Source organism: Biomphalaria glabrata, chromosome 2, assembly GCF_947242115.1.
Source record: "Biomphalaria glabrata chromosome 2, xgBioGlab47.1, whole genome shotgun sequence".
Taxonomy (NCBI): domain Eukaryota; kingdom Metazoa; phylum Mollusca; class Gastropoda; family Planorbidae; genus Biomphalaria; species Biomphalaria glabrata.
Window position 1 is genome coordinate 35,513,160 of NC_074712.1, and position 18,212 is coordinate 35,531,371.

General features: G+C 37.4%; 1 protein-coding gene across 2 annotated transcripts in view; it reads left to right on the forward strand.

Moving 5' to 3' along the window:
• Window positions 1-829: 829 nt before the first annotated feature.
• The window catches only part of LOC106050828 (monocarboxylate transporter 14-like), a 34,831-nt gene continuing 17,448 nt past the window's right edge, over window positions 830-18,212 (forward strand). The window contains exon 1 of one of the 2 annotated variants that reach the window (XM_056020253.1): window positions 830-936. Coding sequence is in view for 1 of the 2 variants with exons in the window: in XM_056020252.1 (XP_055876227.1) it covers window positions 1,693-1,876 (184 nt within the window). In the remaining variant the exon portion in view is untranslated. Of the gene's footprint in view, window positions 937-1,526; window positions 1,877-18,212 lie in introns of those variants that run through there. The other variant, XM_056020252.1, reaches the window with a different exon arrangement.

Below are 18,212 nucleotides of genomic sequence, written 5' to 3' on the forward strand. Positions count from 1 at the left end.
CACTGTCAATTTTATAACATTTCAATCGAAATTTTCAGACGCCTGTTTCGGATAAACTTCCCACATCCGTTGAACTAGTCTAAGTACTATATCCACGGGTTTCTAATATAAGTGATTTATTTTTTATGTAATATTTTTTTGGGGTCATTTCTATTATGTGTTTCACGACATGAGTGTCCGAAACAAAAAACTGGCCCGTTGTCTGAGTAAGGGTTGACATCACTGTTTTATCTAACAAATTGAATTGAACATTATTGCATGTGCATGGTTTTGCTATAACCTAATTTCATAACCTAGAACCGAACCCAAACTTTAAAAGATGGGCTCGATTCCCTTCTCTACTAATACCCCAGCACACCCCGCACTTATATATCTTATAAATGACACGTTACGTCAAAAGAGAATATAATGCGCCCTACGCGTATCCATGTGTTAATTTAATCATGCACACTAATCAGTGACTTAAAATCTGCCAAGCGTTGTTTTTCCTGGCTGATTCAGGCAACCCATTTCATGCTATCTTATCTAGACTTTTTTTTTATACTCTCTCGACAAGTAACGTATTTAGCAGATACAATAAGAAATGAAAATAGATTCTCATCAATTATCAAGTGAGCTGGTGTAGCTTTTCTAAAATAAGTTGACTCGAAAGATGTTTGGAAACAAAACTATGCCTTTTATTGGGGGGCTGGGAGGAGGGGTAGTGAGGCAAATAGATTTGAAGGCTTTGTCCATCTCTCTCTCTCTCTAGCCTTCATCTTCTATCCTCTCTCTCTCTCTCCCCTCCCCTTCGTCATCGCCCTATTCAATGGCCCAAAGCCAACGTTGGCAGTAATCAAGTTATCTTTCAGTATACAAGACATAGTAATTTATTGATCGGCCGGCTTTCAAGTTATTCATCTTCATCTGGCTTATGATGATTTCTTGGAGAAATTGGTAAGAATTATATCTGTTGAGTTATCCCCAACAGATTTATACTATATCTGCCAAACAGTAATACTTGTATTGATTACATTATGCTATTGTAGCTATCATTAATTGTTTCTATTTTACCTTTCAAACGCGCGAATATAAACTTAATATGTTGGGTGATATGGGAGATACATTAACGAATACATAGAAAGAACAACAAAAGCAATAAACGCGCAGCGAAATTTCAGCTCAATAGTGTTATGAAAATCTCTCCAATTTTTAACTATGCCGAAAAGGTTAGCTAGTTAACTAGTAGGCTAGTACCAATAGTAGGAACTGAATGACGGCTTTATTTCCGTTACTGGGGAAAAGGCCAAAATAGCTGCATGATGGGAGTTAATAAATAGAGCTAAATGATATCAACAAACTGCTGAAAGTTAATCACTTCACTGGTGATGCACGCTCTGTGCTACAGAGGAACTACCTACAAGCTTTCGTAACCACCCAACGAATCCCGGGTGACTTTGTCAGCAGTATACTGACCAGTACTTGCACCTTGCACAAACATACTTCAGCTTAGTTAAGTCATACAGGGCTGAGGGTGTGGAGGAAGAGAGATGTGAGTGAAAAATAGAGAATTGTGGGAACGGAGACAAACAAAAAATGGGCGAGAGGAAAGATCCCATTTGGGCAACTTTCATTGATTTTATTTGACTTGCTGGCCGATATCATTCTTAATTCATTTACATTATTCTGAACTCGTTTAGCCCATTCAGAAGTATGGAGGGCGGAGTTTGGGGAATCGTTATAGTCATTTCGGCTTTCATGATCCAAGTTTTAACATTTGGCACCACGGCGAGTATCGGTATTTACAATATTGAGTTTCTGGATTACTTTCATGTTTCATCCTCCGTGGCCGTCTCTTTGATAGGATCAATCAACTTTGGCGTATACCTCGGCTCTGGTGAGTACAGATTCAGCAGCGTGACGACTGATCATGCAGAAATGGCTTGTAATTTTATTTACTTCATTCCCTATTTTCTTTTTTTAGCCTACAATTGTGTTTTTTCTGTGCCTGTGTAAACGCAAATAGTTTTTTTATTTGTCACTTTTAGGAAGGCATTTTTTTTTTAATTTTCAAGTAGGGCCTACATCTAAGCATAGGCGGCACTAGAGAGTGTGTGGGGATAACCGCCCAATCCCGCGACAGAGAGAATCTTTTGTCACCGTCAGCCCATGGTACAAATGTAATAATATTCGTGGCCACTCACCCATGGCCCACGCGCATAGCCAAGGCCGCCTCTGATCTAAGCTTACAATATTTCCACATTTACTAAACATGTTCTGTCCCAAGAAACTCAGGAATAGTTAAGTCAATACAAAAACAATTTTTTTTTTGCTTTCTTTTAGAATTGAGCAAAAGTTGAATTTCCAGCATATCTCTGAATCTCCTTTGATACCAAACAATAAAAGTATTAACTAGCAAACGTCAACAAAATGTTCGTGAAAGAAACCGATTGTTTTTATTTTTTAAAACACTTGATTTCACTTCAAATCGTACAACTTACTTCAACTTTTACATTTTAATGACAGCGATAGGCTATGACAAAAGTAAAACAGCACATTTTAACTTTTTATTTAATGTTTAAAAGTAGATAATAGCACTTCCCTTAAGGAAAATAATGATTATCCATTTAATAGGAGGGCTGATAGTAGAGCACTGCTTCTTTATTGTCCATTCAGTTTTTATTCTTTATTTATCAACATTTCAGTGTCTTTCTCCATATTTATAAAGGTTTGCTCTATCGTTCGAGTCAGGGAAAAACAGAATGATAATACAATGGCACTTCTTCATCTACATGATGTTATTCCTTAAAGTTCTTCTCACCAACGATCCCGCCTTGTTGGTAGTTTCAAGTTTAGAATTTAGAAAAACAAATGTCCTCTTGAAAGTATTTTCCATACACGACCCACAAGTAGCATACGTGTCTGACTTGAAATAGAGGCTAGAAACTGAAATCTAGGTCAACGTATCTAATAGTATTTTTAAGAACATCAAGGATCCTATTAGTCAGGATTAGTCTGCAAATATTCTTTTATCAATTTTTCTTTATATCTCTGTCTCTCTCTCACTCTGCGTCTTTTTTCATCTCATTTCTCAATTCTTCTCTCCAACTTTTTATCCCTCCATTGAACATTCTAGCCCTCTGTGTGTATTTTCACCTAATTCTCTCCATGTCTCCATTGAACATTCTAGCCCTCTGTGTGTATTTTCACCTAATTCTCTCCATGTCTCCATTGAACATTCTAGCCCTCTGTTTGTATTTTCACCTAATTCTCTCCATGTCTCCATTGAACATTCTAGCCCTCTGTTTGTATTTTCATCTAATTCTCTCAATGTCTCCATTGAACATTCTAGCCCTCTGTGTGTATTTTCACCTAATTCTCTCCATGTCTCCATTGAACATTCTAGCCCTCTGTGTGTATTTTCACCTAATTCTCTCCATGTCTCCATTGAACATTCTAGCCCGCTGTGTGTATTTTACCCTAATTCTCTCCATGTCTCCATTGAACATTCTAGCCCTCTGTGTGTATTTTACCCTAATTCTCTCCATGTCTCCATTGAACATTCTAGCCCTCTGTTTGTATTTTCACCTAATTCTCTCCATGTCTCCAATTCTCGTCATTTTTTTATGTCTCCATCTTCACTCTTTCATTCTCCATCAATTTGTCTTTTCTCTATCCATATTTCTGTCTATCTCATCTTTCACCATTTCTCTTTCTCTTTACCCAAATTTGTATTTCTCCACCTCAACCCATCTGTCTATCTTTATATCTATGCATCTCTCATATTCTCTCTCCATCTTTCCTAGTCTCTTTTCTATCTTTATTTTGCTCCCCACCCACTCATTCTTTCACCTCCCGCTCTCTCAAAACGTCTGTCTTGCTCAACATGATAAATAAATACTCAGGAAGACACTAAGATAAAGGCACATTCCTCATCCCATATGCTAGGACAAATTTGTACAAAAGCTCCTTCTTCCCTAGCGCTATTAGAGCATGGAATGGGTTGCCTGAGCTGGCCAGTAAAACCAGTGACTTGGCAGAATTTAAGTCATTGATTAATATGCATGACTGAATGGATGACGCGTAGGTTGTAATCATCTTTTTTTGAAGTAACGTCTGAATTATATAAGATAAGATAAGATGAATATTTAATTTTACATGTATGTATTTCTGTAGATTGTATTCAATTTTTACTTCAACATATCATCTTTCATTCTTCAATCATTAACTCTTTCTCTCCTAATTAACGATATCATCGTTGATTTGACCTCATTAAATTAAATTAATATTTGGTCTTATAAACTTTAATTTGTGTTATATAAAAAAGAGCATGCATTCTATTATAATTCTATACCAAAAGTCAAACGTTTTCTGATAACAAACAAAAAAGTTATTACAGTTTAACAGGGTAGAATGTACAAATGTGAGAAATGAACAATTCTGCCAGAACGTGGAAAAATAATTACGGAGATAAAGAGTTAATGCATATGTTAGCGTGGCAGGGCCCTATGTCAGGTCTAGGCCTCGTACTAACCAGAAGTTATAGTAACAGTAGCCAGATGGTAACGCAACTGGGTGGGTCGTATCTGTGCACCTTGTCACATTACTGTTTGATAGCCAGTGACATGAATATAGTTGGGAAGCAACTTACTACCACTTTATATTGGTGCTTAGGATATTTCACTTGGGAAAAAAGCGTCCACAGTTGATATGTGGGTAAGAAATCTCGTTTTGAGATTTGATCACATGGTCAGAAATAAGTAGACACCATTGATATCGGTTAGCCAATAAACTGGGTGTGAAGGAGGAGATTTATTCAGTACACAACAGACGCTATGATAATACCAGAAGAGGTATTGAAGTAATACAAAGAATCTAACACATTTACAGAACATTACACACCTCAGTCTGTGACCAAGGGGCTAGAGTAGCCTAAGCAACCAGACAGCACAATTAAAGTAAACTAAACTAGCTACAAGAAAGCAACAAAACAAACTTTAATTGAGAATAAATTTTAAAAAAGATACTTTATTTACATGAGGGAAAATAAATCAATAATAAAATATAAAAATATATGTACACTGAAATCAACAACTAACCAAACCCTTATCGAACTAGGCTACTACAACACTAACCAAACCAATGTCAACTAAATTACACCAACTTACTACACTAAATCTAGATACTAACACCCAACAATGACTAGTCTAAAATATCGCTAGACACACAACTCATTGAAACCGTAACACTAAATAAAACACACTACTAAGAACAGAATTCTACATGTTGTTACTTCATTGCTCAGTACGCTGGTTTCATCTATCGCTAGAGCTTATAAATTTAACTACCTCTTGACTCTAGATAATTGTCGTAGTTTATTTTATTTCACTATCAATCTTTTTAGTTTCAGTCAATTTGGAAATAAAAAACACTGCTTCTTGTAAATTCTAATGACGACTGAGCAATGAAAGTTACATCAATATTTTTTATTCAAATTATCTTTTTTTTTATGTGTTTTCTTTATCACCCCTAGCTTGTTAATTGTACTATTGTAATGTAAACAATTATATGGGCGTAGCTCAAGACTGAATAGTCCGGTTTGTACGCCAAGTGCTAGCTCAGAATGAGAAATCGTCATCTCAGGTTGAAATGGTTGACGGTAGGGCTCAAAGTTCCACAGGGTAAAAATTGATAATTAATGCTACCTGAAAAGAATCTAGAAAGATATAGATCTAGATCTAGGATATCATTCCTTTTCTCTCAAAACAGAATCTGGCACTCAATGGGCATCGTGAACGAGTCGAAGAAGAATTGCAGAATCTGGCACTCAATGGGCATCGTGAACGAGTCGAAGAAGAATTGCAGAATCTGGCACTCAATGGGCATCGTGAACGAGTCGAAGAAGAATTGCAGAATCTGGCACTCAATGGGCATATAGAACGAGTCGAAGAAGAATTGCAGAATCTGGCACTCAATGGGCATCGTGAACGAGTCGAAGAAGAATTGCAGAATCTGGCACTCAATGGGCATCGTGAACGAGTCGAAGAAGAATTGCAGAATCTGGCACTCAATGGGCATATAGAACGAGTCGAAGAAGAATTGCAGAATCTGGCACTCAATGGGCATCGTGAACGAGTCGAAGAAGAATTGCAGAATCTGGCACTCAATGGGCATCGTGAACGAGTCGAAGAAGAATTGCAGAATCTGGCACTCAATGGGCATATAGAACGAGTCGAAGAAGAATTGCAGAATCTGGCACTCAATGGGCATCGTGAACGAGTCGAAGAAGAATTGCAGAATCTGGTACTCAATGGGCATCGTGAACGAGTCGAAGAAGAATTGCAGAATCTGGCACTCAATGGGCATCGTGAACGAGTCGAAGAAGAATTGCAGAATCTGGCACTCAATGGGCATATAGAACGAGTCGAAGAAGAATTGCAGAATCTGGCACTCAATGGGCATCGTGAACGAGTCGAAGAAGAATTGCAGAATCTGGCACTCAATGGGCATATAGAACGAGTCGAAGAAGAATTGCAGAATCTGGCACTCAATGGGCATATAGAACGAGTCGAAGAAGAATTGCAGAATCTGGCACTCAATGGGCATCGTGAACGAGTCGAAGAAGAATTGCAGAATCTGGCACTCAATGGGCATCGTGAACGAGTCGAAGAAGAATTGCAGAATCTGGCACTCAATGGGCATCGTGAACGAGTCGAAGAAGAATTGCAGAATCTGGCACTCAATGGGCATATAGAACGAGTCGAAGAAGAATTGCAGAATCTGGCACTCAATGGGCATATAGAACGAGTCGAAGAAGAATTGCAGAATCTGGCACTCAATGGGCATATAGAACGAGTCGAAGAAGAATTGCAGAATCTGGCACTCAATGGGCATCGTGAACGAGTCGAAGAAGAATTGCAGAATCTGGCACTCAATGGGCATATAGAACGAGTCGAAGAAGAATTGCAGAATCTGGCACTCAATGGGCATCGTTAACGAGTCGAAGAAGAATTGCAGAATCTGGCACTCAATGGGCATCGTGAACGAGTCGAAGAAGAATTGCAGAATCTGGCACTCAATGGGCATCGTGAACGAGTCGAAGAAGAATTGCAGAATCTGGCACTCAATGGGCATCGTGAACGAGTCGAAGAAGAATTGCAGAATCTGGCACTCAATGGGCATATAGAACGAGTCGAAGAAGAATTGCAGAATCTGGCACTCAATGGGCATCGTGAACGAGTCGAAGAAGAATTGCAGAATCTGGCACTCAATGGGCATATAGAACGAGTCGAAGAAGAATTGCAGAATCTGGCACTCAATGGGCATCGTGAACGAGTCGAAGAAGAATTGCAGAATCTGGCACTCAATGGGCATCGTGAACGAGTCGAAGAAGAATTGCAGAATCTGGCACTCAATGGGCATCGTGAACGAGTCGAAGAAGAATTGCAGAATCTGGCACTCAATGGGCATATAGAACGAGTCGAAGAAGAATTGCAGAATCTGGCACTCAATGGGCATCGTGAACGAGTCGAAGAAGAATTGCAGAATCTGGCACTCAATGGGCATCGTGAACGAGTCGAAGAAGAATTGCAGAATCTGGCACTCAATGGGCATATAGAACGAGTCGAAGAAGAATTGCAGAATCTGGCACTCAATGGGCATCGTGAACGAGTCGAAGAAGAATTGCAGAATCTGGCACTCAATGGGCATATAGAACGAGTCGAAGAAGAATTGCAGAATCTGGCACTCAATGGGCATCGTGAACGAGTCGAAGAAGAATTGCAGAATCTGGCACTCAATGGGCATATAGAACGAGTCGAAGAAGAATTGCAGAATCTGGCACTCAATGGGCATCGTGAACGAGTCGAAGAAGAATTGCAGAATCTGGCACTCAATGGGCATCGTGAACGAGTCGAAGAAGAATTGCAGAATCTGGCACTCAATGGGCATCGTGAACGAGTCGAAGAAGAATTGCAGAATCTGGCACTCAATGGGCATATAGAACGAGTCGAAGAAGAATTGCAGAATCTGGCACTCAATGGGCATCGTGAACGAGTCGAAGAAGAATTGCAGAATCTGGCACTCAATGGGCATATAGAACGAGTCGAAGAAGAATTGCAGAATCTGGCACTCAATGGGCATATAGAACGAGTCGAAGAAGAATTGCAGAATCTGGCACTCAATGGGCATCGTGAACGAGTCGAAGAAGAATTGCAGAATCTGGCACTCAATGGGCATCGTGAACGAGTCGAAGAAGAATTGCAGAATCTGGCACTCAATGGGCATCGTGAACGAGTCGAAGAAGAATTGCAGAATCTGGCACTCAATGGGCATATAGAACGAGTCGAAGAAGAATTGCAGAATCTGGCACTCAATGGGCATCGTGAACGAGTCGAAGAAGAATTGCAGAATCTGGCACTCAATGGGCATCGTGAACGAGTCGAAGAAGAATTGCAAAGATAAAATCTAGATAATTCCTAGGAGTTTTTGAAATGACTTTCCAAACACGATCCACGGCTAAGAGTACATGTGCTCCTACCCAAGCTTGTTCCAGACCAAATACCTACGTCTATACAAATACAAAACGAACTTATTGTATCATTGGGTGATTGCAAGCTAAATATTTATCGATTATTTGGACAGTACGCCTGACATCTTAAAACTGGATCAATTTTCCCGATAGTTAAGGTCACTTTGTCATGGACAATTACGGGGTACTGATTCTTTTGTCTTTCATTGACATCACCTCAGATATAGGCTAGATGATTTAGTTCTAATTATTGTTTAATTTGAATATTTCTGGCGATTGCGGTAAGTGCTATTGATTTTTTTTCAGACTTCAATGAATCAAGAATTGATTGCGATCAAACGAGTAAAAATTTGCGACTAATTTGGGCAATTAATGGGGGAAAATGGCAATACCTAAGCAATGAATACACATTAGTTCGGAAAAAAACATCTTTTCGCTGTTTTATTTCGTTGGAGGGGGCATCGTGAGAAAATGCCGCGCTGAGCATCATATATACTAGCTACGCCACTGCATTAATGTTTGATTTTGGACTTGTATGTTCTTTACGTTTCGGTGTTCATTCTACATATATTTTATACAATTTATTCGGGGTTACATTTTCATATCTTTTCATTCTTCTTATCTTATAGGATACAGACGTTACTTCAAAAAAGAAGATGATTACGTCCTACGCGTCATGCATTTAGTCATGAAACTGTATTTTATTCGAAGAGAATGAGCACACACACCCACACAAAAAGGTGTTTTATTGATGTCAAAATGAAGACCAATAAACCAGCACCAGTCATTTATGTGTTACACTACGACTGCCACAAATAACTCAGAAAACGTCCTCTCAAAAGTACATCAGACAATAGAAAAAAAAAGGTTTACATTCGTTCATTAACCCAACATGACTTCTGGGGTGTGTACCAATATTTATAGCTTGTCCTCTTTTGATTTAATGTCGTCTGGGAATGCTGTTTATAGTGCACATTGCCTAAGATACACACCCACATACAACACACACACACACGAGACATACAACGCATACACTAAGTTTCTAGCAATGTCCTTAGTAATAGACTCATTATTGGTGTCATTAATACTATTTCAGTTAGCCGCGAGTACGTGTCAACCACAGTAAATAATTTTTACCTCTTTCTAAATTAGTAAACACTAATATTCACAATGATTTAAGAAATCTAAGCGATGATTTTAAACTTTCGTGGATCTATATCTCAGGTGCAATTTAACTCTAACAAACTAGTTCACTAAAAGAATTACTTTTAAAACACTGTTAGAATTCCAAACATTTTTACAGCTTCGCAACAAAGAGGAGATGCTTTCAAAATGTCATTTAGATGTCCTTTCTAAGAATTTATCATAAAAAAAGTATAGGTTGTATTGGTTCTTGTGAATGTAGGTCCTATATAGATCTAATCGCTCTTTAAGTTTTGGTTGGATAATTATTGCAAGTTTAAAATAACTCAGAGACATGCCAAATAATTTGGTAGTATTAGGTATTACTCGATCGGCTAGCATTGGCTTTAAGAATGAAAATATCTAATATCACTCTGTTTTTACTGCAATAGAAAATTGCCCATCAATAGAATTCAATTCTTCATATATTTCTTTTGCCAACAGTTAACAAGCAGGGTGTCATGTGGCCAGCACAACGACTAACCGCCTTTACCTTCCCCATCTAAAGTCATGTATCCATTAGAGTTGAGTGGACTCAGTGGCGCCCTAAAAACCCCGAAATTCAAAATCCCAGTTTTCACCTAGATTCGAACCCAGGACCCCAGGTTCATAAGCCAGGTGCTTAACCTCTCAGGGGCACCCTAAAAATCCAGAAATTCAAAATCCCAGTTTACACCGAGATTCGAACCCAGGACCCCAGGTTCGGAAGCCAAGCGCTTAAACTCTCAGCCACCTTAACATCATCTGCCCTATAGACCGCATGGTCTAAAAGGGGTAATTTACTTTTCTTTACTTGACCACACGACAAGTCTCTTTTTTTATTATCGTGTAATTTACAGACGTTCTTTTGTACCTTTTATCCATGTGATAATCTATTAGTGCTGAACGAACATTTTCTCTGATAATTGCACAATGGACAGAGAAAGAAAAATTACTCCAAATCACTCTTCTCACGAATTAAAAGTGAAAAGGAATACTTTGGAGTTCCATACGTATGTTTGTGATGATGATGAACTTCTGTTAAAAGTCGATTCACATCGGAAGTACCCAATGGAAATACGACACTTAATGTGGAAGACTGTTTCAGTGCCTAGCTGAAAAATGAAGAAAGCGTTGGAATAGACGTGGGATATCGCACTAAGCAGGTTTAATGAGCACTTAGAGACTTAAGGCAAAGATCAAAGTCAAATATGACTATCAGAGATCTGCTATTCGCAGATGACTGCGCCCTAAACGCCTCAAACGAAGCAGATCTTCAAAAGAGTCTGTAAACAAGTTAATTAACTCTTGAATAAGTCTGTCAATGTAAATACGCTGCTAGATTCTACTTAAAGCTAAGCAGTTTCAGATTTCTTTCAGGAAGGTGCGTTGATGTCTACTTTATCATCTTTGGTAGCCATTGTGATGTGAGTGTATCGCTGTCAGTATCCGTATCCACAGTTGAAGTGTCTCCTTAAAATCCAAGAATCCTGAAAAATCGTCTCGAGTAATATATTCTAGTATTTGGGCCTAAGTGCATTGTTTTGTGTTAATGGATTGCATTGTTACTTGTTATCGAAGATGCACAAGAATGGAGCTTATAGGCTTAAGTGTCAATCGCTCAGTGGCAGACTTTTATATCTCTCTGTTGACATCATTCCTGTCAGGACTCAAATTTAAGCTTGAAGTAAAGACGATCGATTGACGGTATAGGTACGGTATTAAAACGACCATGATTGAGTAGATAAGAACGGTATTTACACTATTAACATAAGTATAAAACAAGCAAAAAAAAAAGAAGATAACTTTAATAAGTCAACACACTTCTGAACACACTTAGAAATATTGCAATTATTGTTATTGATTGCGCTGAATCACTAGACTGAAACCATATTAAGTAGACTTTGTACTAACGAAATTTAAAACTGTGATTGTTGGAAATGTTAAGCTGTGATTGTTGAAAATGCTAAGCTGTGATTGTTGGAAATGTTAAGCTGTGATTGTTGAAAATGCTAAGCTGTGATTGTTGGAAATGTTAAGCTGTGATTGTTGGAAATGTTAAGCTGTGATTGTTGAAAATGCTAAGCTGTGATAGTTGGAAATGTTAAACTGTGATTGTTCGAAATCTTAAACTGTAATTGTCGGAAATGTTGAACTGTAATTGTTAGAAAATGTTAAACTGTGATTGTTGGAAATGAATCTAGCCTACTGTTTCCTTTGGGTTTGTAGGCCTATATTATTAAAATGTCTTCTCATTTACCAAGTAGGCCTCATGCTAATTTGTTCTGTACAGCGCACACACACACACACACATGAGAGAGACTAATTTCCTTCCGGATATAAAAAAATATTAAAAGCTTTTACTGTAAAACGTTTCTTAAATGAACTCTTGTCATAATAATAGTGTATTATTATTAATAGTATTAAAACATATTATTTTAATGATTTTGCTATATTTGTTATAAGTAGAATAATCAATGAACAGGAAACCATGACATTTATTTATTTTCTGGTATTTTTATCGATGATACGATGTGTATATTATTATGTTATATGTGAGAATTTTCTATGTTGAAAAAAATATATACGGCCTTCTCTTCCTCTTCAAGATGTCTCTGGCAGATATTGATTCGTTTGAAGTTAAAATAACTTCTTTGTTTTTCGAGATACGGTGACTTTTTTTTTTTGCGATTACTGGTTAAAATAATTCGACCGGATTGGTCGCCCATTAATCGTAGATTTTTCTCTCCATTATACTAGCCTAAACTTAAGCGCCAACTTTTTTTTTTCTTACTCTTTTTATTTACCTTGTGTAGAGAATTCGGTCGTTCGCTAAAAAGTTTAAACAAACAATAGACGATAAAAAACTTCTAATTATATAAGTACTTGAATAGCTCAGTGGCAAGCATGTCGGCATTCCATCGTGGAGGCTCGAGCTCGAATTCATACTCGAGCAACTTTCTTTTTTTTTTTCTTTAATTGCTTTTGAAAAGGCAGCTCGAAAACCCTCTCCTGGATACCTCCCAACCTAGTCCACAAAAGAGATCAGACCATAGCGCATTTCACATGCTATAAGCATAAAAGTTATACTAAGCAAAAAAAAAATTAATGAAAATATTTCCAGTCGCACAAATTTATTATTGTTATTAAAAATTGAAAACCTCATTAATTCAAATTAATTGATGCAAATTCACTCAATATAAGTTTTGCTTTTTTTAAAAAAAAGGGATTTTTAGCGGCCCCCGAAAGGGGAAAAGACGCTATTAGTTTTATGTGAAATGTCTGTCCGTCTGTCCTTCTGACCGTCTGTCCATCTGTCCGTCCGTCCCATTTAGATCTCGTAAACTAGAAAAGATATTGAAAATCGGACATCACAATATTTTAGACCATTCAAAGTTCTGATGCAACGGCTACTTTTTTTTTCTGAAAGCGAAAAATCTAATTTTGTAAATCAGTTATGCAAATATTTTTTTAAAGAGAAAAAGCTAATTAGTATGCATTATAAGTTAGACCTAATTTAAAACGAATAGTAATCTTATAGACGTCATTTTCCTAATTTTGTTGAATAAACCACTCTACATATTATTTTTTTTATTGAGGATTCGAATAAGAGATTGAGCCTTTTAAAAAATTAGATCAGTTATAAGACATCAGTTAGGCCAGGGAAGGCGCGGTGCATGAGCGGTAAAGCGCTTGGCTTCCGAACCGGGGGTCCCGGGTTCGAATCCTGGTGAAGACTGGGATTTTTAACTTTGGAATCTTTGGCGCCTCTGAGTCCACTCAGCTCAAATGGGTACCTGACATTAGTTGGGGAAAAGTAAAGGCGGTTGGTCGTTGTGCTGGCTAAATGACACCCTCGTTAACCGTAGGCCACAAAAACAGATGAACTTTACATCTGCCCTATAGACCACAAAGTCTGAAAGGGGAACTAGTTAGGCCAGGTTCACATCTAACTTTACATTCACTTTCACCTATCCTTTGATCTGCTGGACCGTCTGGGCACTACACAAGATCTGTCAACCTTCTTTCTCCATTCTTATTTCTCATTTGTCTTTGATATAATTTCATTCGTATTGTCACAGATTACATTATAGAATTGTTTGTACATTTCACTTTTGAAAGTAATATAAGCCCTCGACATGAGTCTCGGGATTTAATCCTCAAATTTAGACACTTGACATTCAAGTCAGGATTTACCCAAGGGACGTAATTAGTATGTTTAAAATCTATTGGTTGATTTGAATTTAAACAAAGACATATTTCGAAAAGAGTTAGCGCCAGAGAATTGGCGGGGAGGAAGAAAGTAAGGGGAGTCGAATAAAGAATGTCCTTGTAGACAGTCACGTTTCTAAGAGCTCTGTTTGAAAAGCCTTTGTAATATGTTTCATGCTCATTGATTTGTAATTTGTACATAAACTGTACTTACGTTATATTTAAATAAAGTTCCAGAGTTTTGTTTTATTCAAAGAATCGTTAATTTGTGAGTCTAGATCGTCAGTTTTGTTAACTATTGAATTCAAGTAAAATCCCCGGCATGACAACACATCATACCATCAAAATGTTGTCACATCTGGCACTCTCCGACTAATAAAAGTTCACGGACAACTTTTAACGAAATTTATTCAAGATCTGGGACCAATTTCTAAACTCTTCAAAGGAACTTCATTCTTATTTAACGGAGGACAGAATTTCTCTGTTTAACAGGTCAGTTGGTTATCGATAATTCTTTTATAAAGATTTTCGTTAGAGTTACGTCTAACTCACGAAATCTATTATTATATGTAATTGGCAAAAGGAATAAGACCAATATACATAATAACTGGCATTATTAAAAGACCAGTAAATCAAATAACTGGCATTGGCATTATAAAAAAGACCAGTAAAGCAAATAACTGGCAATATAAAAGACCAGTAAATCAAATAACTGGCGTTATAAAAAAGACCAGTAAATCAAATAACTGGCATTATAAAAAAGACCAGTAAAGCAAATAACTGGCAATATAAAAGACCAGTAAATCAAATAACTGGCATTATAAAAAAGACCAGTAAATCAAATAACTGGCATTATAAAGAAGACCAGTAAATAATCATATGTGCAGCACAAAGTAAACAGAAGACCAGATTTAACCAACTGTTAAACCAGTAAAAAGTACATCGGCTCAATAGATCTATATATCAATCATACGACTCCAGTAACTACAAGTCTACTGTCAAGAATTTATTAGCAAATTGAGGCTTCAAGAACTTTGTCACTAGATCTATATTATTATTATATCTGAGATAAAGCCAAAATCCAGATATCGAACATTTTGCTCCAATACAAGAAACTAACAAAAAAATTAAATATGGCTTCCAGTGCTAGAACAAAACGATTCTTCGAATTAATAGAATTTGCCAAAGAAAAGCAAATTTCAAAGCCAGACCAGTGGGCAGAGAAACAAGAAGAAAAAGAATATCAAGAGCAAGAATCTGAAAAACAAAGGCAAGAATCTGAAAAACAAAGGCAAGAATCTGAAAAACAAAGGCAAGACGCCGAAAAGCAAAGACAACACGAAAAAGAAAAAATGGAATTCGAAAGGCAAAATAAAGAAAATAAAGAAAGCATTCCAATTCAAGGTCACTCAAGTATGTTTGACAAATACAGATTAATGAACAAAATATCGGCTTTCAACGAAAACATTGACAATATGGACTCGTATCTCATAAGATTTGAAGAAATAGCTACAACATCCGGTCTACCTGAAGCACATTGGTCGAGCTCACTCCTCACCCTTTTGACTGGCAAAGCTGTCAACATTTGCTCACAACTGTCCATCAATGAACGCAGCACTTACTCTGATATCAAGGAAGCTCTACTGCGCCAATACGGAGCAACTTCAGCCAACTATAGAAAGAAATTCTATAATGAAAGGCCACAGCAAAATGATGATCCTCAAATTTTTGTAGCTAATATGTCAATGTGGTTTGATAGATGGGTATCCATGGCAAAAATAGAAGAAAGTTACCAAGCTCTTCGTCAACATATTATTATCGACAACATCACCCATGCTCACTCAGAAGATATTCAATCCTACATTATAGAGAGAAATCCTACTGATATACAGACATTAACCAAGATCATCAGACAATATAAAGCAGCCTATCCAAACAAGTCAGTCAAACCATCTGTTGAAGAAAATTTTGTCTGCTTTGCTCAAGACAAAAATGCAAGATATAAGTCAGATGACAAAGTCAAATGCAACAAATGTCATAAACTAGGGCATTTCACATCTCAATGCCGCAGCAGAACCACAGAATGTTCATATTGCCATAAAAAGGGTCACCAAACTCATGAATGTTGGAAAAAACAGGCAGTCTCCAAAAATCAAAATTTTGATAGACCCACATCACCAACTCAAAGATACAGCAATAGAGAGCAATACAATCTCAACAAAGCACCTGGAAACAATAAACCAGATAACAACAAACCTCGCTACAGAAGTCATTCACAGGACTCCAGACCACAATATATGCCAAACAGAAGCTCATATAACAGAAGCTATTACAATGAGCACTCAACTATGACAGTCATTGCAAAGTCCAATGGTCTCAAATTTTATCCAGGCTTTGTAGGAGACAAGAAGGTGGAAGTTCTTCGTGACACCGGAAGCACGTCCACATTAGTACATGAACGCTTCGTACACGCAAACCGTTTCACAGGCAACCACGTCCAAGTCACTGCATTCAACGGAACTGTCAGCAAGTTACCTGAGGCCATCATTTATGTTACTACACCATTCTTCAGTGGTCAAACGAAAGCATTAGTAACACCCAATCTACCAGTGGACCTAATCATTGGAAACATAGAAGGAGTTAAAGAATGCACTCCTCAAGAACTTACTGAATGTACAAATGCCATAGAGCAAGGTCAAAAATGTTTGGCAGTAATGATAAGATCCATGTCCAGACAACAAGAACATTTGGCACCTGAACAAGTTAGCCAAAATAATCACATAGCTACCTCAGTTACTCAAGTTATGCAGAATGCAACAGAACCATTTACTAGTCCAGTAGCCAGCAACAATCAAGAACACTCAACATGGACACCCCCAGTTACATCAAGCCCATCCCTACCGATCATAAGTCCACCTCCAATTCCCGAATGTCCATTGTTGAACTTTGAAGAACAAGACGACATGCCCAGAGTCTCTAGCAATGATACAAGAACTCTAACTGGTCAAACTGAAGTCAATCAAGACAAGTCTCATGAACCAGAATCAGAAGCAGATAACAAAGAAATTTTTATTCAATCAACTTTGGCTATACCAGACAAAAGAAAAACTATGCAATCTGACTCTATCACTCATACAAGTATTCCTCATTTGAAAGAATATGAGTCAACTAAAGAAGCCATTACAACCAAGAACATTGGAAGTCAAAGAATATTACATGAACACATGAAATCAAGATATTTTGCTCAAGGAGATCAAGTCAATTTACTGTTACCAGATTTCAGTAACAAACTGTTTTACAAATGGCAAGGTCCATTTACCATCACCAGAAAGATTTCCAACCTGCTTTATGAAATCAATGTCAACAAGTCAACCAAAGTATTTCATGTTCATATGTTTGAACATTACAATGAAACAGATAATGAAGACATCAAAGCAGAAGTTGAACATTTTACAAGCTTAGCAACTATTCCTGAGGAAGAAGAAGAAACATCATCAACACCCATTCCTGAGATAGATGTTTCATTACCGGCATCAAATCAATTTGACATTCCCAAGGTCATCACTCTGAATGACATAACACTACAAACAGTGAAGAACATTAAAGTGTTTACAGACCATGCAGATTTCTTTACCGGTGTTTCTGAGACATTTCCAGTACTGCAATTTGAAAGAAACTCAGAAAGCAACAACATTGACAACACCAAGTTCATCCTCCGTCCACTCAAGGGGCAACTTTTCTTCAGAAAGGAACAAATGAACTTCTTCAACATTGCTGTATTGACCGATTGAACTCAGACATGTTCAGTCATTGCTCTATTGAACATTCTAATGCAAAGCATTCTGCTACCATTGTTCTACAGCGTCAAAGTTCATCAACCAGAAAATTGAGTTTTGGTTTCGGACAGTTCTTATTTTCACCAAACTCAAACGCGGTTCAATCAGACATTATCTGTGAGATCATTATGACATGGAGACAACAGCTTCATAAACTGAAAGACCTTTTCTTCAAGTTTAGAAAACGCACATGCACATCCATGTCGGCAATTCAGAAAGGTTCCGAACTTTACATTTCTACTCTACATATGTACTATAGCATATTTAGTGCCACTTGATCCATTATCATTCATACTCGTCAAGGAAGAACAGTATTCAGTTGTACTAAATCAATTAATTTGTCTACTCATTTTCCACAGGTATTCTATATCAGATGTTACATTTATTTTAGCACCAAGCAACCCACTGAGGAAGGTCATTCATTCAAGATACTTCGTTTATTATGTTTCAGCATCTTTGCATATGACATGCATCAGACATTTTAATTTTTTAAA